The 24,791-nt window shown below is 40.5% G+C and overlaps 1 protein-coding gene across 3 annotated transcripts; it reads right to left on the reverse strand.

The window, feature by feature from the left end:
• Positions 1-178: 178 nt before the first annotated feature.
• Positions 179-23,962, reverse strand: col21a1 (collagen, type XXI, alpha 1). 3 transcript variants are annotated; one of them, XM_083988040.1, is made up of 29 exons: positions 23,827-23,962; positions 18,623-18,750; positions 17,860-18,420; positions 17,528-17,693; positions 17,213-17,441; positions 16,490-16,663; positions 15,008-15,085; positions 13,966-14,049; positions 12,755-12,817; positions 12,268-12,321; positions 12,098-12,151; positions 11,940-11,993; positions 8,218-8,271; positions 8,079-8,132; positions 7,942-7,995; positions 7,525-7,578; positions 5,924-5,968; positions 5,770-5,823; positions 5,626-5,679; positions 4,633-4,686; positions 4,397-4,468; positions 3,902-3,937; positions 3,153-3,197; positions 2,175-2,207; positions 1,938-2,084; positions 1,752-1,806; positions 1,469-1,660; positions 1,312-1,389; positions 179-1,148 (listed from the first exon to the last, which is right to left on the reverse strand). In XM_083988040.1, the coding sequence occupies exons 2-29, from the start codon at positions 18,717-18,719 to the stop codon at positions 961-963; spliced, it is 2,883 nt and encodes a 960-aa protein (XP_083844166.1). In that variant the 5' UTR covers positions 18,720-18,750; positions 23,827-23,962; the 3' UTR covers positions 179-960. The 3 variants fall into 3 exon arrangements, 2 of the variants coding, with proteins under 2 accessions (XP_083844166.1, XP_083844167.1); XM_083988041.1 differs by lacking the exon at positions 18,623-18,750 and having other exon boundaries at positions 23,827-23,956; XR_014595970.1 differs by lacking the exon at positions 179-1,148 and having other exon boundaries at positions 1,332-1,389; positions 1,938-2,080.
• Positions 23,963-24,791: the final 829 nt, after the last annotated feature.

Below are 24,791 nucleotides of genomic sequence, written 5' to 3' on the forward strand. Positions count from 1 at the left end.
AACTAGGTTCACAAATCATTAAGATGTTTTAATTCTAGTAAAAAACAAAACAAAAAAAACAAAGGAAACAAAGAGAACTTTTCATTTAAAAAGTCACCATCAGTCACAAAATAAAATTACAAATGATGCTTAAGACATGTCACTGCTGAAATACACAGCTGTGACTCTTTCATAAATAACAATAAAATACCTGCTACAGTAATGAAAGGTAAGCTTCAGGAACATAAATGACAAAAATTCAAAGTAAAATGTCAGCATGTTCTCAGATAGCAAAACTTTTTGACAATTTTCTTTTTAATTGGAATAAAATGACACATGAATGGACTCAGGGGGAGGGGGTAATTTACCTTGAATGACACGCTGTTGTAAAAGCTTTTCATAAACAGTTAAGTGCTTAACAGTCTAACTGGATGCTTCAGGAACGCAGGCTTACAGCAGCTCGTAATCAGCTATGGGAAATCAAACTCACAGTTTTGTGCTGAAATGTGCCAATTTCTGACATCAGATATGGTGAAATCACTGAAATTGGAGTTAATAGATGATAGAAGTTGTGTTTTGTAATGTAAGATGTAGCACCCACTCAATGTGCTGTGAAAATCTAGACAGCAACATGCAACGAAGCAAAACCAGGGGGCAACATGGAAAAATGTACCAGCTGTTTGCCCAGAGGGAAAGTTCAAGGTGTTGATACTAGAGGTATTACATGGGGCCAATTGTTAATTCTATCCCCATTAAAACCTCAAAGCATGTTCAAACACATCTGAATAATAATACAGAATACCAATAGAGAAAAGGTGATAGGATCTAGTTCTGTTGACTGTCTGAGATCACATACAAGCTGTTAGAAGAGGTCCGTTTTGTTTCCACGACAGAGACAACTGTAAAGATGAGATCTTCCTGAGAATGACTGTTTGTTCCACATCAGCTCTAGACTGGTGCCTGCAGGGGTGCTGCATTACATCAATAGATTGGCCCTTTGCTGTAAGGATCCCGCCTCATCATGCTACCATAGCACATGGATGGATCACACACCCCGGGCTGGCCAGGGATGCCAGGACTACCATTTTTACCCTCTACTCCGTTTACACCAGGGGTTCCAGGCTTACCTGGAGGACCTGATTTACTGTACCCCTGGGGACCCATTGGACCTGAGGAGATAAAAGTAATACGCCAGCATAAAATCAGTTGTACACAGGACTGATATTAATATGAAAACCTTGTCAAACTATAGCTCCAACGTGGTTTTCCGTAAACAAAATCAATAATAAATTAAATAATTGGTGAAAACGAATAAGAAGCCTCTTAATTTACCTGGAGGTCCAGGCAGCCCTGGTTCTCCAGTCACACTTCGACCAGGACTCCCCTTCTCACCCTCAAAACCTGGTTCTCCTGAAAATGCAAGTGTCCTTGTGAGAGCATCCCATAAAGTAGTTTAAATAACACACTGTGAACATGACACTGACTTTACCTTTGAGCCCGTGCATGCCAGGGTGCCCTGGTCGACCCGGGTGGCCTGGCTGTCCCCTGGATCCAGAAAGTCCAGGAAGACCCCGGAGTCCCTGGGACCCAGGTAAACCAGGAGGACCAGGAGATCCAGACCGGGTTTGGCACCTGGTGCAGCCACTCTGCTGGTTGCTCAGCAACAATAAAGGCAGCTCAGCTAGGGTGATGGACAATGACAAGATTTCAGATGTGTGCGGTGAATCAAAGACAGAGAAACAAATCATCAGTCTGTCTTTGATGATACTCACTCTGAAGAATGTCTCTGCAAATTTGCCGAATGTGACTGTCTGACATTTCACTTGCCTGGAACAAAGTAATGGATCACATGGTTCTACAGTAAATGTCTGTGCAATTACTGTCAATCTCAGATAAAACATCACAATAAAATACAAGATCAACAGTAATACTGTTTACACAACACGTATCATGCATACAGATCTTCCTTCAGGTCCGGGTGGGCCAGGTAGACCATTGTCCCCCTGAAGCCCCCTAGGGCCAGGTGGGCCTGATTGACCGGGCTGTCCAGGCCGTCCTGCTTGACCCTCTTGACCTCTCTGCCCCGGGTCCCCTGTTGTCCCTTTCTGGCAAAAATACAAGCCCAGTGTTGGCAGTGCATGGGATAATTCAGGTAAGATGGAGGTAGAGTAATTAATGTAATCAGCTTAACATACCTCTCCCTTTAGTCCCATTGGACCAGTGGAGCCCTGTCAATCAAAGTCAGGATCTGTCATTAAAAACTGCAGTAGAAAGAAACAATCCTCAACCATAAATGACATTTAGATCTTAATCAAAACACACAATAACAGGCATTTGTGGTGATCTTACAATAATATTCTAAAAATGGAAATACTGTATATGGCATAAATATTGTAGTAAATATTTTTAATTTAAAAAGAGTCATAATTATGACTGCTGAGTTAAGACCAGCTATTAGTCATCATGTTGCTGTAGCACCACCTGTAGGCTAGACAGCACTGGATTTCTGCAGGATCACATTGAAACGGGACCATGTTGCACCACGTGTTCAAGAATGATGGGAATTTATGACTGAAGAACTTGGCAGAACAATGAAGGAGTGTATTCACCAAATGACTACAACCACATTTAGCAAATCTTGGATACCTTTCATTGACATGATAAAAAAAAGAGAAAAAACATTTGCATTTAGATAGGAGAAGATCAACATATAGATCACAGACACTGTATGTAGCTTCTTTGGGTAAAGTACAGTTCTGGACCGAGGGATCGAGGAAAACAAGAGTTTTGCTCTTCAGTTTCATAACTCAGAAGTTTTAAGTGAAAAAATGTTTATAGTGTTTTGTAAATGGCCACATGGTGGCACTATCAACTCTCAAGACACTCAAACTATTTGTTCCCTGGACCATGGCTTACTTTTCCAATTAATTCCTTTTATTTTAATGTTCACCAGTTTTAAGGCATACTGGTTTTCAACAGAAAAATAGGTGGAGGTAATGCATTTATAAATATATAAGTATCAACCATAAGACACCAACATTTCCAAATTCATCTCTCAATGTCTTTAATCAGATACATCTTCAAAGAAAAGCAGAAATTGCCTTTTTTTCCTCAAAATGTATTTTGTTATATTGTCAATCAGCAGACTACAAAGCTGAACAAAAGAAACTCACGTGATTGCCTGGTCGTCCTGGCTCTCCTTTTTCACTTCTCAATCCCTGATGATTAAAAACATAAAGGGCACAGTCACAAAAACCCATGAAATTACGTAATGTTCCACACATCAGTCTATAGTGGAAGTGCAGCATCAAGTGTTGCACTGAAGATTCAAATCTCAATTCAAGATTACAGATGTTATTTATAGAATTATTTATGGGTGCTAATGTGGTTTAAACGCAGCACGTTAAAAGCCATTAGATTTGATTACATAAATATGATTGAACCTCCCTGTTGCATTCCAGAGCTGATTTTGTTTTCATGACATGAAATTAATCCAGTGTGTTGTAATGGAGAAAACCATGATGGAAGTCACAGCAAAGCATCCAGTTGTACTTCCAAAAGACAAAATATAGCTGACACATAATAATTTTCCAAACCCAATACATGATAAATGAGGCTTTGTTTCCATTGGAATATAGTGATTTCTATATTAGATGAATTAAGACAGTGTAATATATTCCTCCACTAATCGGGATTCACCACTGCAGACAGCATTGAATACAAGTTTACAAAAATTATTTGATATGAAGCTCCAGTGGGAACAACTTTTTATGACAAAAGTATGTTTTGATCCAAGTGACACTCATTTTTTATATTAGGCTGAGGATGTTCTCGCAGCCTGTCAATATCAGTTGTTATTTCATAATAGGAGCACAGAGGTCAACAGGCTCACTGCATTGTCTAAAGGTTTTTCTAGTCTTACCATCTCTCCTCTTTCCCCTGGATTTCCCCTTTGTCCCTGGTAAAAAACAAAAACAAAGACATGATTCATAATTTTATAGATGTTTTATAGCAGGAAAAGTTCCACATAACAGAGAGAAAAAAATACATTGCTAGAACACATCCTTCTTCGCTCTATCGCAGTAAAGATGTTTGACTTATTTTAACATCTTTTGTCAATGACCAAATGAAATGTGAAAAAAAGTAGCTTAGATGACAATTACTACCCAAAAAAGTGATAGTAACGTTAGGTGTTTGCTGGTATGGAAGCAGAGGCATTATTACAACTAGAATTTCAATGGACATACTGTAAACTGTCTGACTGGGTTGACCATGACCAGCAAACAGCGGCAAATGATGAACTATCATTATAATCACAGGTTTAATCACATCAAGGTTTCCACTGGATGAAAAGGAAAAGAGAAATGACAATAATGTCACAACATGGTCAGAAAGAATAAAATCACAGCAGACCAACCTTGCTGCCCTTCAGGCCTGGCATGCCCGGGTGCCCAGGCTGACCTGCACTTCCTGGCTCCCCGGAACTTCCCTTTAAAGGCATTTATTCAAAAACCGATCATGAAAAAAAAAAAGCAATAGCATTATGGACATATTTATTCGCTCACACCTTAATCGATTCAATGCATTTTACAGTATTTGAAGTCAGACATAAATCCACCTGGTTCATGTTAGATACTTTAAACAGAAACATACCGTGGACCCTGGCGTTCCTCGTGTACCTGGACTTCCACTTCCCCCCTTACTCCCCTGGATTGAGAAATAAAACATGTCTTGTGTTACAGAGAACATACAATGAAACAACATCCAATCTACTTCAAATCACTGACCGCAGCGCAGTTGGTATTTTCACTTTCTTATCATAATTCATTTTCCTTGATGCGTGCAGGAACTCCAGCATACCTTCATGAGGTTTTTGGATATGGCAGTTTGATGTTTAATTGTGTCTAGTCGAATGCTTTCTTTTCCAGTTGAACAAGCCTCAGTAATTGCAGGCTGAAGCTCAGCCATAAAATCAAAGTCTTTGCCTGCCTGTCCATAAACTAGGTTTTCACTTGTGTGCCATTTACCAATACACATTGGCTTGTTAAAGGCAGATCAGCTAATGAAAAGTGATTAGGAGACAGAACGTCCAGACCAGACAAGCCCAGACTGCTTACATTTCCACTAAAATTCCACTGACGAAAGCAGTAAGATCGGATCATCGCTTAATTTAGCGCTGCCAGTGTGGCCAAGAGGTCGTTACTTGTTCTAAAGTGTATTTCAGAAAAACAGTGACCAAACAAAACATATAATGCTGCTGACCCAAGCTGCTTTTCTTTGCATTTCAAGAGGGCAGCAAAGATTTAATCTCATCCAAACTAATGAGACTGTGCCATATGCGCTGGACGACGTAAGGCTTGGCTGCTGGTTGACTGCTTAGACTGAATTTAAATCATAACATGGCTTGGCCTGCAGCTTGTCGATCTGCAGTGTTAGATTTTCTAGGTCACAGTTTGATCCAGCGCGCTCACCGCCCCGGGGATGTAGGGATGAATTCACATTATATTTAGTGAACAGTTTATCCTTTTTTTAAAGACTGTATTAAAACTTTTTGATGTCAGCTGGTAAAATGAAACTCAAGTCATTACTTTTACTCGCTTTTGTGGCATTGTAACTTTGTATTACTAACAATACGGTCATGATTACCTTGGGTCCAATTAGTCCTTTTGAGCCGGGTTCACCAGGTAAACCAACTTCACCCTGAAGGAGAGAGGCAAGAAGAAACCCCTTAGATTCAGTATCAACAGTCTGATGTGAAGTGCGTAAACAGTCCGGCAGCTGTCAACTTACGGGCGGTCCAGATGATCCTGTGAATCCTCTTGGTCCAGGAGAACCAACTTCCCCCTTAAATGAGAATCGTATCAACCAAATGTTGTCACAGAGAATGAGTAAAATAGACCACTGATCAGTTTTTTTTTTTGCACATCAGTTTGGAGTTTGTTACCTTTTGTCCATCCAGGCCTGCAGTTCCAGGTGATCCAGGTAATCCCTGACAGCAAGGAAACAGGTTAACTAATGCTGATCGGCAGTTTCAAGACCCCTGTCAATTCGGTCCTTAGTTATGTTCCTAATTTTTCTTGAGTAATGTTTCTAAACTGGTACTAAACACACGTTCCAGTTTACTTCCTTTCACAGTTCTGAAATAATTACTTCATTGTGTCAATAACCACTGAAGCCAGTTGCTCAATAAAAGCAATCAAATGAACTGGTCCTGGTGCAGCAGAACATGTCTGCCAACAGCTAACACTCACCAGTTATATTTTGTAAATATAATCACTGCAATAAAAAAAAAGAATATTTGAATTCATTTCTCAGACTAAACTTGCATCATTGTGCATGAGTGGAGCCCTGTCTAATGTTTAATCTGCATGTGATGAAATATATAGGCTCCAAGTGGGCTGTTGCAGTTGTTTTCTTTCTTTCAGCTAGACACAATAAGACAAAACATAGTTGCTATTTAAATTGCACTTGTGGGGGGAAAAAAAGTATAACAGCAGATACTGATTTAGAGAATAAATTTAATACATTGAAAGTTTATTTGGTTCAACATGCGCAGCAAAAGTGCCCTGGGAAGACTCTTTAGTTTCTTTTTTTTTGTTTTAGCTGTTTTCTTCAGAGATAAACGCTTGCAGATGCTTAGCGGTTGTCTCACACAAAAGTTTGAGAAACATATGTGCACAGTGAATGCATTAGACAGTCAAGCTGAGAGACGGGGATATAGATAGAGCCACCCAGACACTTGCATTTCAACCTATAGGTAAAGAAATCCTCACGCTGGGGCCCACACTGGGAGTGCTAACTTCATCTTGTTTTAACTTGAGGAAGTACAGTACTAATCCTGTCTCCCTGGATACATCGCTAACTCTATTGTTCTGGTTGTGGGGGAAATGGCTTACAGCCTTGTGGAGCAACTGACTCATCTTCTGTAGACCCATCTCAAACTTTTGGATGACACTTATAATCATGATCAGCGGGGTGGCTGCCCAGTTGAAACACTTTCTTCCTAAAACAGATTTGCCAGAGAGCCGCAGCATTCCCTCGATGAGTTACTTTCACTGCCTAAGATTATGGCCTGAGTCTGCTTGTTACATAACAGGGTTATCCTAGGATGAACTACAGGGGAAATACCCCTAATTTACTGGCTGTTAAGGGGTACTCTCTCCACTGCTGACAATATGTTAACACACAGTCTTGCTATGGTAAAAACATTATGTATCTATTTTACAGTTCTGTTAGATTAATTCATGTCAGCCACAATTTATTGCGTTTGTGTGTGACAAACTCCATGAACCGTAATATAAAGGACCACACACACATATAAAGCTCCACTTCTCTTGTTTTAAAATGTTTGGGTGACAAGTTTAAACCTTAAACCGACATGACAGACTTTTTCATATGTCATCCATGCACAATTTGCATCACATTTTGCATCAAATCCTGAACGTCTAGGGGTCCAAGGGGTAAATTGCAAGATAGCAATAACAGCAGTAGCAACCTACAAAACACCAAACATGTACACTGAGTAATATTTGTGTTACGACTCACAGGATGGCCTGCTCTTCCATCGGCACCAGGAATGCCACTGGCCCCAGCTTCTCCCTTAATACATCAGAGAAATAAAAATATTATTAATACAGTACATTTTCATCTGAATTTCTAGTAACGAGGCCTTAATTTGACACATAAACATAATTTTACATGTCATGCTGGATTTATTAAGAAGACATCTTCGATCTTTGATGTTTGCTAAAATTGTCAAATGGAGCTTGTAAAAACAAAGGGGACAGCAGCACTGTATGACTCAATATGCGTGGTTGCCAACAACATCAACAGTATGATTTTTGGGAACAGTTAAGTCTTTTAAGACTCTGCACTCTGCAGCCAATCTCGTGCTTCTATTATTCTCCAAATCCCTGAACGAGCTTCATGATGTAACTTTACAGTGCTGTCAAAACACTAGACCTTTTGACCAGGTCCACCCGGAAATCCGTCCTTTCCATCTCTGCCAGGTAGGCCCTAAAATCAGAGAAAAGGGTGTTGACACTGACTTATAACAGCACAACAGATCTGGATTTGATTCTGATTTATTTGATACATACAGGTTTTCCTTGATAACCAGGCAGCCCAGGAGGTCCCATGCTTCCTTTTTCTCCCTGGATATATCACATCATGCAAGTTAAAGTTGATCCGTTTTCTGTGTCATGTTCAGAGACAGAACTGTTGTGTCGGCAGCCTTACCACTTGGCCAGTTGTCCCTGGTAACCCTGTAGTTCCTGGCGATCCAAAAGAGCCCTGAGAAAAGTTACAAGATTGAAATGATCATTAGATGTGCCAATTATCTGTCATTCACATTTCAAATATGTGAAGCAAGCAAAACAGGGGATCACGGAGTGCAAGTTGTGGGATGTGAACACTTAATAGTCCCATTGTGAAACCCACACATGGTCGTAGATATGCAGTCAGTGTTTGGCATGAGTCAGCAGTTGTTTTTCTGAGAGAGACAATCAATTAAACCATTTCCACTGAAACCTAAGGGAGTGACTTGTTTCACTGTGTCATTCTGGTTGACCTAGAAGTACATGTTGAGTGTTTGTTGAACATTGCGTAAACTTAAGTTGCTGCGTCACTGTTTTATCAAATCTTCTGAGTAATAAAGGCGGAGTGATTGTTGGAACACAGTGGGACATTACATAATGTGTTTTCCTCTGGGTTTTCATCCCAGTATTCAAATGTATGCTAATCAGGCTTAAGAGGGGATACATCATTATTCAGCATACAACCAGACGACAATGTTTACTACTGGCTGACTGGTTTTGGAAGTGATGTCATTTTGTATAAACAGGATATTTTGTATGTAAAAGGGCTTTGTGGTCAGTAAGGAGATAGCTGCATAGCACAAATCTGGCCGTCACAGAGGCTTTTGTTTGGGATTGGGATTGGAAGTTGTAGAGGGGGCATTGAGGCTCAAGGTGCCACTGACTGGCAAGTGCTGCAGCCAGGGCAGTAAAAACACAAATATGGACCCTAACTGTTTATGTCTGTAGAGATAAGAGCCTCTAACCGGCATGTACTGTACTGTACACTCCCCAAGCTCCAACTAACATTGATTTCTGTCTAAATGAATGCAGACAATAAAAGTGACTAATGTCACTGAGAGAGAACAGACCTCCTAAAGAGTCAGTGTCAAACAAACAACATACACCAGACTAGAGAAAAACAAAAAATCTAATTTATAGTAAATGATGCAGATCTGCACCAAATTATTGTGAGTTCTTCAGTCATTTCTGAGTAATATTGCTGACAAAACATAACCTCCTTGGCAGAGGTACTAAACGACAGAGATCAATAGCACAGATTGACAGACTGGATGCCCACAAAATTAGCTATAAGATGTTCCGTCAAAGGTGATGAATGGTTGTGGTCACGATTAAGTATCACAGACTGTGAACACACAAACAACTGCCAGTTTTTTGGCGAAGTGTCTGACAGTCTTTCTTCCTCTTGTGATCTTGAATTATGTACTTCTGACTTAATTTAGCAGAGATCTCAAGTTTCCATTCTCTAGAGTCTGTGCCAGGAAAATGAGGCTACACCCTTTGGTGGTCTTAATATGGGAATAATTTGAGATGTTGTAGTTTGTAAGTTTGTATCCAAAGAAAATCTGATTTTCGACAAGACGAGGATTCCCTCTAACTGTAGGAGAAGTGGCTTCCTGCTTGTTAAAGACATCTTGATCTTCAGAGACTGTTTGCTGTTGAATGGAGGCTCTTTAGCTGCCTGGCTCTTCAGGCAGGCAAACACCTTTTGGCACCAGACTTGAGGGAAATTCAGTTGCCAAGACTGAAAATTGTGACGCATTTTCACTTGGCAGCCTTGAAGAATAATGTAAAGCTGAAGTCTGAACTATGAAGGTGCCAAAGACGCCAGACCTCTTCACTGTTTCATATGTATTTCCTGTTTTCTCAGACATGCAAAGGCTGGTTTTATTATTGCATTTACTGCTTTTAGTCAAGTTATTTTTGGATCAGATGTGCTAGTTTAATGTGACTGAGGCATGTTTTGGGGGATATTTAATGCTCTCTTGGTCATTCAACTGAATTCAGTGAGTTTGCAGTGAAATGTCACTACTACATGGTGTCTGTTTTACCTTTTCATTGAAATAATTCGGTCAAGGCTTTTTCCAAATCTGTGCTGTAACTCATTTTGGCAGCTGTTCTTTTTTTTCTTCTTTTTTTGCCATGCTGGTGATGGAAAATCACTTTCGGTGCCCCTTCTAGACACTCATCTCATCATTCAAGCCTCAGACCATTACACTAATTAGATGTCTAATTATCGGATTTAAAAAGAACTCTTTGATAGACCTAATAAAAGCTGCAATCCTTTTATGTGTTAACTGTAACTGGAAATGGGGGGAAGAAATACAGTAAATCCACCTGATCTTTAGAAACTCAGCCTTCCATTGTGGTCTCTCTCTTTGTGTTTTTATACAGACAAAACCAAAAGCATTTGACTGAATCAAAGACAGTTGTGTGGACAGTCCAAACACAAATAAAACCTTAAATTGATACATCCTGGACCTGTGAGTGAAACTCTAATAATGGGACAGATGGTACAGGAGGATCCGCTCCAGGTGCAGACACGTGTCTGCAGCCAGCTGAGACCATTTTTGACATGACATTAACTGCTTGAACTGCTCTGCACCTCAGCCAACTGGCAGGGGGTCATCCTGTGGTCGCACTGATTACAAGGTAGGACGATATGACAGGGGTGATGCAATCTGGACAGCATGCATTACTTCACTGTACCTCACAGTAATGAGGTATTATTGTGGCTAATGCTGCTCAGATGCGATGAGAAAAAGCTCTAAAGAGCCTCAGCTCACTCCACTTTTGTTTGGATTTGTACTGACGCATTTCGGCTCACAGGTGTTATGTCCTCGTCGTGGCTCAGGTTAGTATACATATCATGACAGCTGCTGCTAACACACAGCGTCAATAACTGCTTGTGTGACTTATCCAGCTGACTTGTGCGTTGATTTCCTACCATCTTAATACTTTGGCTTTGTTTGGCTGCGATCTAGACTTGCGCTGTCAGATTTTTATCTGGTAAAAGAGAACTAAATCACATTTTGTTTGGATCTGTTGATACATAAAGTATTCCTTCTCCTTAATGATATCAGGGAACATTGGAGCAGATGATGTACACTGCAGCCAGGCCTCCCTGGATTGCAAAGTTTTATTTCTAACTGACAGATGCAGATCAGGGACATACAGTCCTCACTGTGTGGGGGTGTGACTTTCTGGGATCTGACGTCACTTTGATTTACATTATCGATTCACATGACACTAGCATTGATTCATCTCTTCCTGGCACCTCCAGTTTAGATCTTAACACTATCGGAAGGCAAAGACTAGATGCTTGTGAGTGGAAAAAAACACAGGGCAACAAGGGAAAAGAGACACCTGTGGTTCCCTATAAAAGCAGCAGAGAAAGTGTTTGAGCTCACTGAGGAAACTGAGGGCAGAACAAAAGTCAGGAAATATGAACAGTTTTAAAAAGTCTCTGACGGCCCTCATGCTCTCCCTGCACAGCGTTCTCGTCCCACAGTGTAGGGGTTGTATTTTTGACTCTCCCAAGGGATCGGGCTTTATATTTATAACATATGGTTTCTGGAGTGATTGATGCAAAAATGTTCAAATGGCTCACGTTGATGTGTCTAGCAGGGATTTCCTGTTAATCCTACATTTGATCTCATAAAAAAACGAGAGGATAAACCTTGAAAATTCAGTGTGTGTTTTGTACTTTTTAACGATTGCTTTCTTTCAGCGTCGGTCAGTACATACAATCTCTCCCTTAGAGGATATTCTGGAGAAAATGAGCTTCTAAGGCAGGATCATCGAGACAAAGACACAGTACAGTCTTATTGTGAAGAGGCACATTTGAGAAATGAATATCAGCACCTTCTCTCCTGGTGGTCCAGGCGGTCCTTGTAATCCAGGCATACCCCTCTCACCCTGGAAATACAGGTATAGTATTACAAAATTGCTTTTCACTATGTCACAAATTAGTGCTACACAATGACAATGAAACACCCTTATGTGTTTTTTGACCTTCTTACCGAAACACCGGGCCTCCCTTGCTCTCCTTTGTACCCGTCTGACCCACGTGGCCCCTGGCGGAGGTAACAAAAGAAACCAGCATTACATTTTCTATCACTGATGCTGAATTGAATGTTCAGGTAGAATAAGTGAGTTTTTTCTTCATCTTCTTTTTTTTTTTTTCTTTTACCTCTACACCTGGTGGACCCGGCAGCCCTCCACTCCCCCTAACGCCAGGGATACCCTTAAATAAAACCAAAATAGTATGGGAGAAACACAGTCTTTGTTAAACATTTGAATCCAGCTGTGTGCACATTGTCTGAGTGAGTCTGGGCTGCTGTGCTGGATTCTGTCTCTGCCCTTTTTTCAAGATCAAGCTATAGAACATGTGGTTTACTTTTGGTTGGTTTTAATCACACAAAATCACCACTGTGCTGTCACTATACTTATAATCAGACATGTTTTTGTATTTACCCTTTGGAAAAATAAGCAAACAGGCATATTCACCACTGTGTCTGAGCGCTCGGATGTAGCCCTAACCACATACAGTTAACAAGCAGAAATTGTCGTGACCTAATGGCTACGTTAATTCAAATGGGCGACTGCGGATGCTGCTGTGACGTTGCTGTTGGCAGTTATGTACTGTATGTTTGCATATTGAACTATGTAGTACTCACAGGCTTACCATCAGCACCAGCAGGTCCAGGCTGACCAGGTTTGCCCGTGTTTCCTTGTTCTCCCTATAGAAACAGCAACAAGGTCACTCAGTCATGTGTTACTCAAAAAACTTGCATTGCAGCAGCATGAATAAATCCATTTAAGCATCTTTGGTAACGGCGTGCTTTCTCAAGCATAGAGTGTTGATTTATTTATCTATAAACCATCTCATGTAAGATACTCTTGGGCACTCTGTGGAACATCTGTGAGCCAGCAACAGACCAGCATTTTGGATCTATTAGTAAATGTAGTAAAAGCATAGCATTGACCTTATAAACACAAACATGCCTGAAACCATGTAGGTTTTATGAAGTTTTGTTGCTAAGGTTATATCTCTCTGAGGTCCTTGTGTAAAGGTTTTTTATGACCGGGGCTGCTATTATTTGCTTGATGCCCTGTGATCAATAAAGAACGGAGATGCAGGGCTTATTCCTTAGTTTGGTAATTTTCCATTCTAGTTGGTGTTTATCTTGAGCAGTGGTCTGGTTTGTTTCCAGCGAGCAGTACAGTACAACAGGATCTTGCGAGAATAATTGTGACTCACTCGCAATGGAAAGCCTCAATTTGGCTAAGTAGAGAAAAGAGGCTATTTGTTGCATTGGATAATTTGTTAAACTGTACACTTTCGGCAGGTACGTGTTTATTTAAGAGATAAAAGGTTCTGAAACCTCCCACACAGCGTGAAGGGAGTGTGTGTTTACAGGCTGTAATGACAGTGGGATTTGACCTATTGGTAAATTGCAACCTCATTTGCTCATCACATAATTATCTGACACAGGGAAGCAGGGTTTAGACATCGCTGGAGAATTCAGCAGAGATCCCCTCAGAGCGAAACTGTAGGAGAGATAGAGTGTGTGCGCTAACGCCCAAACAGAAGCCATTCGGTCTCTTTGTCATTCTCCAGTTTACACACAAACTGACACTGTTAAAGATTAAGCAATTTTTCTCTTATTCAATCTCAACAGACCTCCACTGTTTAAAGTAAATATTTAACCAGTTGTCTGAGCAGTGAGGGTTTGCTGAAGCAGGGACAAGCTCTACTGTCTGAGATCCAAGTGTGTGAGGTTCATGTTCTGAAATGTGCTTTTCAGAGTGGCACTGTTTTCTTTTGAGATACATAAAACAACAACATGCCATAGGACAAATAAGGAGAGGAAAGAGACCAGCTGACCTTCATTCCTTGAAGTCCAGGGGGTCCAGGAGGACAAACACACGGTTCTTGAGTAGGTTCAGTGTAATCAGGACTGTTGGAGCACTGTAAGGAACAAACATAACTAGTGTGCAATTTTCATTTTTTCATAATATTCTACAGATAAATTGCTTTCTTGATTATTTCACTTTTAAAAAAGACCATGAAAAGCTCATTTTCTAAAATCAGATTTCAGAAAAAGTTACATAAACAGAAGGAAACAAAAACACAGATTTTAAGGGCTGTAATAACAGAAAAGGCAGATGGCATATTTAGCCTGCTCCACTCTGTAATTAATGATCTTGCACTTGGATATGAGTGATGAATATGTGAGATTCTGCCAGAGAGAAGTCTGATACTTAACTTCATACAGAAATTGATAACTTGAACTTGGAGATTCCATAACAAATAAACCATTGAAACGAACAGAGAGAGTGGAGAGAAGCACCAGCGCCTGGCGAGCTTTTGTCATTTTAGGCTCCTCATCTTGTCTCTTTGATATTTTTATCCAACAGCTTCACATTAAAAACAGTAATTTGGCAAAGCTTTTGTGGTTAGAGCAATTTCCAGGCCAACATAACAATGGGCCACTGCTTCACAAACACATTTTTTGCCAGCAGACAGAGGGGAAAAGAAAAAAAAAGAAAAATACTGAGCGCAATATGTTTGAAGCGGAGCCATGTGGTCCTCCTCCTCCTTCTCCTCCTCCAGCAAATTGTTTTATGCATAAACAGATGCGACATAAAAATGAATATGCCGAGTTTACACCTTCACCGCAGAACACTACGGTGTACTGTACTGGTGAAATATAAAGCAAGAAAGCGTGATTTCATGCCCTGCCGTATGAGGTGTGGAGGTAAGTGATGATGAAAGGAATGGCTGCACCACAGCGGAGCAGAAACAGATGGAGCTGGATAAGGTGTGAAGTAGGTGAGAAGAAGTCATCTTTGTTGCTTTTGGACTGAAACTAAAAAAAAAGAAAAAATGAAATTGAGCAAAGAGCCAAGCAGTCTCTTGTACTTACAACTCCAGGTATTTCACATGCAGTCTCTCTGTTATTCTGCTCGGGGTCACAGTAGATACGAAGTTTCTGAATTTCAAACTAAAACACATTGGAAAGAAGAAGAAGAAGAAGAAGAGGAACATCTTGTGGAATTCACATCCTCCTCTCGAGACACGAAACAAGCTTACAAAACAAACAAACATGTAATACTGGGGTAATTTTGCAACATTTAGTCCAGTGATTGGCCACTAATGAATTGAAATAGCTATTATTTAACTGTTAAAGGAGAGATAAGTGCCCTCACTGGGCATTGAATAGCTACACGTTGCCAGACCTCCCTCAGTGGTTGGGAGTGTTTTGCACCATCCACCGATATTTGGTATTTGGTCGATGTTGGTGGTAAAAGACATGGCTCCAGCACGTCAAGCGTTTCACTTCAGTTACCACGTGAGCAGAGAGATGATTATCACATGTGATTTCTATTATTTCCAGCTGTATGAAAACACTACCAGTGCATGACTGTCAATCTGAAATAATGTAGTTGACATTTTGTTGATAGTGGCTTACATGATAAGAATGTCTGTTGTGTTGTTTAAAACTGCGTTGTGGTCTAATCACGGTGTACTTTAAGGGGTCCAGTTACAACAATCTGTTTGCAGTTATAGATGTATTTGTCTTACATAAGTACATTGGCTTTGTGGGTCAGTACACACAATAACAATAACAATAACATTTCCTGCCAAGCTGCATTCATGTTAATATTCACTGCTAAAATGATGGCTGACACATGATATAGAAGTGTCTGTCATGAATGAATTATATTCTTTATTTTGTTCATTTAAAATAAAAGACTTTCTGCACTGACCCTCGCCACCACCAGATGAACCAGGGGTTTCATTCTTTGATTTGAATTTATTTTACATTATTTCATTCATCATCATTAATGCCACAAATGAAACGATGCCAAAGTTCCCTAATTGCTTACATATGTGTTTGAGGTATTTTAGGAGTAGGTCTGTGCTATTGTTTCATAATACATCATACTGACAGTTAGAATAAAAGGATGTATTGTGTAGAATTTTACCAAAGCTGTGTCATTATACAGTATAACAATGTTATATTATGTTTGCAGGGATGCATTTATTTCAAAGCTCAGAGTTCACACCATCCAGCCTTCTGCAGAGCAAATTACAACACAGCACAATTATGATTTATTACAAATACAGCGTTTTTGCCGAAAATGATGCCAAATGAGACAAATAAAACAAAGATTAATAAGCCCTTGTGGAGAAAAAGGGCTCTTTTTTGCCAAAGATTTATTATCCACAGGGTTTAGCATGTCTCTGAGGAGGCAGCAATAAACCGTGCAGTGCTGTGTGATGCCTTTTGAACCATATATCAGCTACTCATTAAATCTGAGTGTATACTCAAGTTGACGCAGTGCTGGGTTACCTCTCTGGGGACCAAACAACATGCAGTTTATGATGATGCAGATAGACTTACTGGCACTGTTGTTTCCTTGTTCACATATTTTCCAATCTGGGTTTTTCCATTGATGAAGATGCCAACAGGGGGCTCCAGGGATAGGGTTTCTATTTCCAGGTCATCAACATAAAGAGTAACATCCTCCTCCGTGACCAGCAGCCGCAGCTGGTGCCATTTCTCGTCAAACAGCTTCTTTAGTCATTGAGAAAGAGTAGGAAATGGTAGTTGTTAGTACAATGGTACACCCTGGAAATGTTCCGATAAAGACAAAATACAAACAATAAAACAGAAACACTGAAAGGAAAAGGGTGTGTAGGATTAGAGTTTATTGATTACATAAAAAAGATTACGTCTGACTGATGCTTAAATCCTAGAGGTTGATTTTAATCTGTTTCTGCCAGAGTTGTATAAAATAATGAAGAGAACAGGCAACTGTTTTATCCCAGTGGGAGCAGCTTTCCTGCTGAAATATACTTGACATTAATTACCTGTGTCATGCAGTGGGAGTGTGTTTTTGCTTGACTGTTGCATGTGTTGCCTTGATTTAATATTGACTCACAATCTAATATTGGCTCATTGATGGTCCACATTGAAGCAGTAGTTAAAGAGATATTTATAACTTGTATCTTGTAGTATGAGCTAAGTTCCAGAAATGTTGGGCCCTACTGTACATTTCCATAATGCATCTTTGTAGTGTCTTGATATAACTCAGAATTTGTAACATGTTGTGAGTTGCGTTACCCTGGCTGTCTGTTGAGAAAATGTAACCGTCTGCGTTCCACTTGGTGAGTCGCTGGTTGTAGTGAAAGAGACGGTGCGATCCAGTCCATTTAGAGTTACCGCCATCTGCGGTTTTCCATCGCGTGTCTGCACTCTCCACAGGTCCCACTCCTCAATCATTACAGATCCTTTGTACCTCAGCGTGGAAACGAAGACGTAGGATGGAGGAAGGCCGTCGGGAAACAGGGTCCTGGATGGACAAATGTTAAGCAAAGTGAATTATGCCTGTACTGATGACGATGTTGTTGATGACACAGTAAAAGTATAGATGACTACCGTGTAGTTGTGCTCAAGTCAACTCGAGATGTCACTTCATAGGCCTTAGAGCCGTAATATGCCCCTTGTGTCCTCTTTGCTTTTTTGGCCAAATTCAAATGCAACAGAATATCAAAACCCTTCTCATCACGGGAATCCACGGGAATTCTTGATGGGCAAACAGTCTCTGCAAGAGAAAACAGTGAACAGTGAAACAGACCAAGACTGGGGAGATTGGAAAGATTGGAGGCAGAATGACCAATGGAATAGTGTGGGCTTGAAAAGATGCCACTGATGCAGTCAAGACAGCGATATTTGATATCTGAGTTGAAAAAAAAACAGCAGTTACTTACCTTCACACAGCTTCTGTCGTATGACCTGTATGATCCTGGAAATAGCTTTGTAGTCCTCGACAGAGAAGACATAAGTTGAAAATGGTTTGTTCGCAATAGCCCCCAACTGGGACGGTTCTGTCTCTGACCCAACACCAATTGCAAACACAATTACTCCTTTTTTCCTTGCTGCCTCTGCTGCTTTCAAAACCTCATCTTGAGACTTCCCATCAGTGAGGACAACAGCGATTCTGGAAATGCCTTGTGGGCCACGCTCGGAGAGGCCAAACAGTTTGTCTGTAGCAAACTTAATGGCCGTGCCTGTGTTTGTGTTTCCCCCCATGTACTCAATGGACTCCATCGCTTTGATGAGGTCTTTAGTAGAGGAGTGCTTCCCCAGAGGTATTTCTAAAACAGGGTCATCACTGTATTGGACGACTCCAACCTGTGTAAACTTCGTTCCGATGTTGAAGCTTGTCGTTATATTGACAAGCCATCGCTTTACTAATTCAAAATTGACATCTTCAACACTCCATGAGCCATCTAGAATAAAGACCAGATCACATGGCGCTGTCCTACAACCTGAGGCAGACAGGAAATAAACAATTAGCAGTGTATTATAATGGCTGCAATAATTAACAGTCTAGTTTGGTGGAATATGTTGAATCAAATTAATTTACAGTACATGAAATCACCTTTGCCAGTTGTATGCATATGGCAGTTTTTAATTTATGGACAAAAAGCAAAACAAGGTGTGAGAAAATGAAGACAGAAGCACTCTTACTTCTTATGTCTTCATCTTGCGCTGCACTAAACAAATGGAGAAGCATGAAGCACAGGCATCTCAAGACACAATGCATGGATGTCGCTTTGTAACCCATTATGCAGCAGTACCAAGTTCCAATTGTGCACCTAAGGGGAAAGGGAAAAACATGCTTTGTATTGCAGGGAAAAAGAAAAGGACAATGCAAGCAATTGTGACATGTGGTCCCAGAGTTATTTTTGCCTTGACAGAAGTTAATGTCCAAGACTAGTGTTTTTTGTTTTGTTTTTTTCCATTACTGAGATGTTTGATTGCCATTTGTTTTGGCTCCTAACTTCACCATAGACTTAAAGCTCAGAACTCTACAACAACAACACAAAACTACCCATCTGCCAGCAGTTTAACACACAAGTGATCAAATAATGGGTGGTTGATAGGCTACCTGTGACAAAGTTCTTGGCTATGCTGCCAGACTCTGCAACGGATTCTTGCCAATACATGCAAATTAGCAGCCTTTGTGCAATGAGATCAAGTTGTCTCTCTGAATGATGCACCAAAGGTCAACCTGGGGTTAGATGAAGGTGATCTGATTCAGCTTTGTAAGAATACACATGACTCAAGCATGACAGCAGGAATTCATGCATACATTCACATTGTAAGCATGTGTTATGACCCATTTTCAAATGCTGTGTATGTGACTTTTGTTATTCTTTGGTTCTTTTTTTAGTTTTTGGTTGTTTTTTTTGTTGTTGTCTAGTTAGCAGTTAAGGAAGTAAGTATTTCCTGAAGCTAAATGGTGCAGCTAAATGTCAACATAATTGAGAACGATACGGAACAATTTAAATCTGATCAAAAACTGTTATTATTGAGGTTTAATGAACAGGTAGAGCAACAAAAAAGTGCTTCAGTTTTCACTCTTTGTTTATCCCGTTTTTGTTCTCTTCCAGCTCCTGAGAGCCTTTTAGCTCTTAAGTTGCACTATGTTCAATAGCTAACTGCTACAGTAACTCTACAACCAAAACAATGAGGTAAAAGATGCTAAAACACACCTGCAGGGTCAACTGATCATTTACATTACACATTCACCTTCCTCGATTAACTTTATTTATAAAATACTGATAAGTGCAACTTTAAATCCAAAGTTAAATGCTATTCATTTACTTGTGGGTAGAGTTGATGTGTAATGGGAGGATATTAAGACATGATTCAGGACAAGTCTTCACACTGATATATGGTTCATAATCTTTCTTATAGTACTAAACCGCAAAGGGAAACCATACAGCACACCATGCAATTTGAGTGCCTCTTAAAGAGACGGTTAGCACTCATCAACCCTCTAACCTGAATGTGGTTAAATGTCACTGCGGGTCTCAAGTGCAAATCCCATTTGCCAATGTTTGCTTTCCCTTGTACTCACTTCCTACCTCCCACTGCTGCCACAGACACTGCTATACACAAATCCTTAATTCACTCTCTAACCACTAAATTATACTCAAAACTCTGCATCCATCCTCCATGCGGTGCACTCTATCTTTCCAGTCTGGCGGCATACAGTACATACTGTAGCCTCGGCTGCCTCGGTACACCTAAGCATTTTCCTTTCAAGCCTCATCTACCACATCCTCACATGGCACTGTCAGCTTTACTAAATAAACAAGTCACTGAACCTCTGACCACAACTACCCTTGAAACAGTGCTCACTGTTTCCTGTGGGATTATGAGCTGTTTCCTCAAATCTGCTGCCATTTGTCACTCTCTGCCCACCCTTGGCCCAAAGGCAACAGGCCTGCCCAGAAAAGCTTCACTCCTACACTTTTCCTCCCTCATGGATAAAACCAATTGTAATACCTTCCTTCCCATCAGCACATGAAGTAATTTTAGCCAGTTACTGTGACATGCTGCTGAAGCACTTACAGTTTGTTATGTCACCAGGGGTGTCATTACTTGGAGTAAGATTATTTTACACCCTGGCAAAATGTTTCAAAACACTGGCATGTCTGGACATATTGGAAACTGACATTTTGGGAAGATGTTAGCTGCTAAACAGTTTGTACATATGATTAATGTCTTTTGGTTTTCTGCCATTTTTTTCCTCCATTCATCCATGGAGACGGTTCTGCTGAAACAGCCGTGTTAGTGCTCATGTTTTGCTTTAGAACCATTCTGTTTTTTCTCTTGTTATTTTTAATTCAATCTATAATGATTTCTCTGTACTCAGCCCTGAGGCTGCCCACTCTGCACCTGCACAAAAACATCCGTGCTGTCTGTGTGGTTGACTGTTGAAATGCCTCAGCTACACCTCCACAGATTTCAAAACACAAGAGCTGATATGTCAAGATAACCATGTCCTGTGATGATGGTATTCTGTAAAATATCTTGATAAGGTAACCTGATAACAAGTTCACACCCAAATGGCAAAATGGGTTGTTTATCAGTGCACTTAAAAATAAGCCATGTGAGTCCTCCCCTGATTTGGCACCAGCACCACCATCTGTCAAGTTTAGTGCCTTTCTCATAATGTAGCTGCCAAAACATGTTGTAGTGGTCATAGTTAAAGGAAACCGCCATTGACTGTTGCTAAGAGACTGGATGCAACTTTTCGCTCCACCAACGCCACCACAGTTTAGTCATCCCTACAATACATCCAAGTTGGTACAGTTATATGAGTTGCATCTTAATTACTTTCAATTTGTGCCTGTGCTTGATTCAAACACAAATGTTAGCATGCTACTAAACCAGACTAAGAGTGCGTTCATTGGAAAAAGTACAGGCCCACCTGCTTTAAGCAAAAATATTATATTAGCTTATTCGCATTTAACTCCAAGTTGGCTGTAAGATTGGTTTTGTTTATCTGAACACAGGAGGTTGACTAACCAAATCTAAACGGTCAAATGACCACCATCTCAGAAATGGCAAACAAATCCCACTTGGATTTGAATGAATAAACGTGCAACACAAGACAAAATGCAAAATGTTTGTCCTTTAACATTAGGTAATGTAAAGTACAAAACAATAGCATATTACATACATGCTACTTACTGCATTTTGCAAGTTTATATCTGAACGTTAATATCATTCAATTCTGCTACAAACAAATGTAACATTGTAATGGAGTGTAATGATGGTTATTATGTTCATGCTGATGGAGTCAGAGATGAAGGGGGACATGAAGAACCAGGGAAGATGACGATGAGTTTCTCATTTGCATTTGCAGCTGGAGAGTTGCACGTCAGCAGAGAGCAGACATCTGATCGCATGTTGTTTTTGTTGCTGTGCTATTTAATTATCTTTTACTGTATTTTCCAGCACATGTAAGAAAGAAACTGCTGACATCCTAAAAGGAAGCAGTCACAAATGAGGACCAGATATACATACAAAACAAGGCTTGTGGAAGGAATTTGATAGGAAGGAACTGACCGTACACCTTATTCAGGGATGAGTCTGATTGCGGCATGCGAAGGTCAGCAAAACAGTGGCCAGGATGTAACCTTTGGCCTCCCAAATGCTTTTATTTCTATGCAGCCAAAGACGGGGTCACACTCTTTAACATGACTGCATTTTTCCACCGTGTAAATTCAGCGTTGAAGTAACACAGTCGAAGGAGGCGTTAAGCTGGAAGCCATTCCCCTCAGAATTTTTCCCCACTAGAGAGCTGGAGGAGGCTGCTGGAAAACCCCCTCATTGGCAGCGTCTAGGCAGAATGACTTTCCCCTCAACTGACTTTCCCCAAACTGAGTATTTCTACACCTCTGCTCAGGCCACATGGAATTCATTTACACCATCAGACAGTGAAATTCCGGCTGTGGACAGTGACCAAACACATGTAGTCGTGATGAAGGGAAGCAGCCTCCATCCAGGAATAAACTCGCAACATTACACGTGCCGTGCTATAATGCTCAGAGCTGGAATGCATGCATAATGTAGTGGAATTAGCAGGTGCACTGGTGTTGTAGGTTAGCACCAGACCCCAGTGATCCCTATTTTTTTTATTGCAGCTGCTCAGACACTTGGACACTTGGTTGGTATGTAGAATATTTAACTACGCAAACTTATTGTGGAAATATCTACAACATGACAGTAACTGTGACTTGAGCCTGCTGTTTGTCTGGCAATGCTCTGCAGAATTAGCAAGATTTAATGTTTGAGACTTGGTTTAGTGGTGGTTTAGATCCAGCTGGATGTGCTGACAAGGAAGCTGCGGAGCAAATGATATCTCATATTTCACCAGATAAAATTTTGCTTGTTCAGGGTGGGCGACTTTGACTCATCACCCAGATTTTAATCACAGTGTCAGACCACAGATTTTGTGCTTAACAAGTTCAATCATGTGAATTATTGAGCCCAGAAGCAAAAAACAAACTAACAGGCTTTTCTATTTGCTTTGTACCTGTAGTTTATGTAATGCAACAGCAGGCTTCAACTCCAAATGAACCGTTTAAGTTATAGTTATCTGTTGTAAATTTGGCAAAAGGAAGTTGTTCCATTCCAGAAACAACAACTGCTGTTCAGCGTGAACAGCAGTTGCCAAGATCGGGGGGGGATTTATTGCTGCCAAATTCTTGAAGCAACAAGGGAAAGCCAAGCCCCACCATAGAAATCTGTTCAACTAATCCACAAAGTTAAATAATGTCTTGTAAAACATTAAATCACACAGGTATTATCACTTTCCAGCCAACATGTTCACTTTCGGGTGCCTGATATTGTCTTCTCTAGTCACAAAGATTGTTGTTCTTCGTGTGCATGCAATTTTTCACATCTTTAAAAACCTGCATGAGCACTGTGCATGCAAAGCTGTGGTGCCGCTATCCAACGTGCAGGAAATATGTAAGAAATATCCATTTACGACAAGTGGAATAGCCAGGAAAATTCTTGCGATGATTCCATTCATTCTTTTCATGAAAGTAGCACAAACAAGGGACTGATAACTGAGCTTAATGTCTTCAATATGCAACTTCTGCAGCACGAAGGAGAGGACACCGAAGAAAATGTTGAAACAGTGCTAAACTACTGCTAATCTGCAAATTATAACATGTGCAGCACTGAAAATTGAATAAAAAAAAAAAAACAGCCCTCTGGACCGTAGCTGTCTCATAGTTAAAAACACATGACAGTTGCAACTTGCATGCATGAACTAAATCTGCAAAACATACAAAAAAAAAGTTGATTTCAGAAATACAGCATGCTGCCTCACAAGAAAACACCCACAAGTAAACATAAAAAGTTACCGGTAAGCGTCCAAGCCCTTGTGTGAATCCCTGTTAATCCTCTCATTGAGAGCCAGTGATCAATACTGTTCACAGCCTCAGGTTTACAGACACTGAATATGGGGAGAAGTGCACATGTTTCTTTGCTGAATGAAAGCCTGCCCTTTCCAGCAGCTCTCTCTCTGTCTCCTCTGTTTCTGTCCTTCACCGCGCCCCCCCTCACTCACTCACTCACTCCGGACTTTCACTGGCCTACTGCCATCCTCAATTACCATGGAAAGAGAAGCAGATAAGGAGAGCATGAAATAGCACAGCAGACAGCCCATCTGACAGTCCAAAAAGGAAAATAATTGTAATCAGTGCAACCTTCTTCCAAAGTGTTGCGGGTCTGGATCGTGTGTGGGTAGCTTAGGGCATAACCAGAGAACATGGAGTTTTCTGGATGCACGACAAGTACATATTTTAGTCTACTGAAACACATAATGTTGATGGTACATTCAACAGGACCTGAAGTAATGCATTACACTGCTCCCTGGTCTTTCCACTTCATCACCCAAATAGACACGAGATAGTGCTGCAATGAACAAGGTAAGAATAGCTACTGCAGTGCTTTTCCTGCACAAACAGCTGGGAGTTATTAGAAATGCAGAGTTGAATCTGCTGTCTATCTATGTGTAGAGCAGGAAGATCTTAGTTCGCTCCACTCTAACAAGTTTTATCATGTTTGTCCTCAGTGGCAGCCTGCTTTGCATCAAGGAACAAGAGCCTCAGTGTTTTCATGCTCTTAGAGGCTCCAAAAAGCCCGAGCACAGTGCTGTGTGGCACTATTTTATTCAGAATTAAGTAAAAACAAGGCCGATTGCTGACGGCAGACCAGTGTGGTCAATTATAGTCAATAGCTGTTCCTTTTGTTTAAAGTCATTTGTATAAGAATGAAACTGAATTTGACAATGGTGTGGTAAAGATTCAAATCAATGACATAATGC

Source organism: Trachurus trachurus (assembly GCF_905171665.1).
Source record: "Trachurus trachurus genome assembly, chromosome: 15".
Taxonomy (NCBI): Eukaryota; Metazoa; Chordata; class Actinopteri; order Carangiformes; family Carangidae; genus Trachurus; species Trachurus trachurus.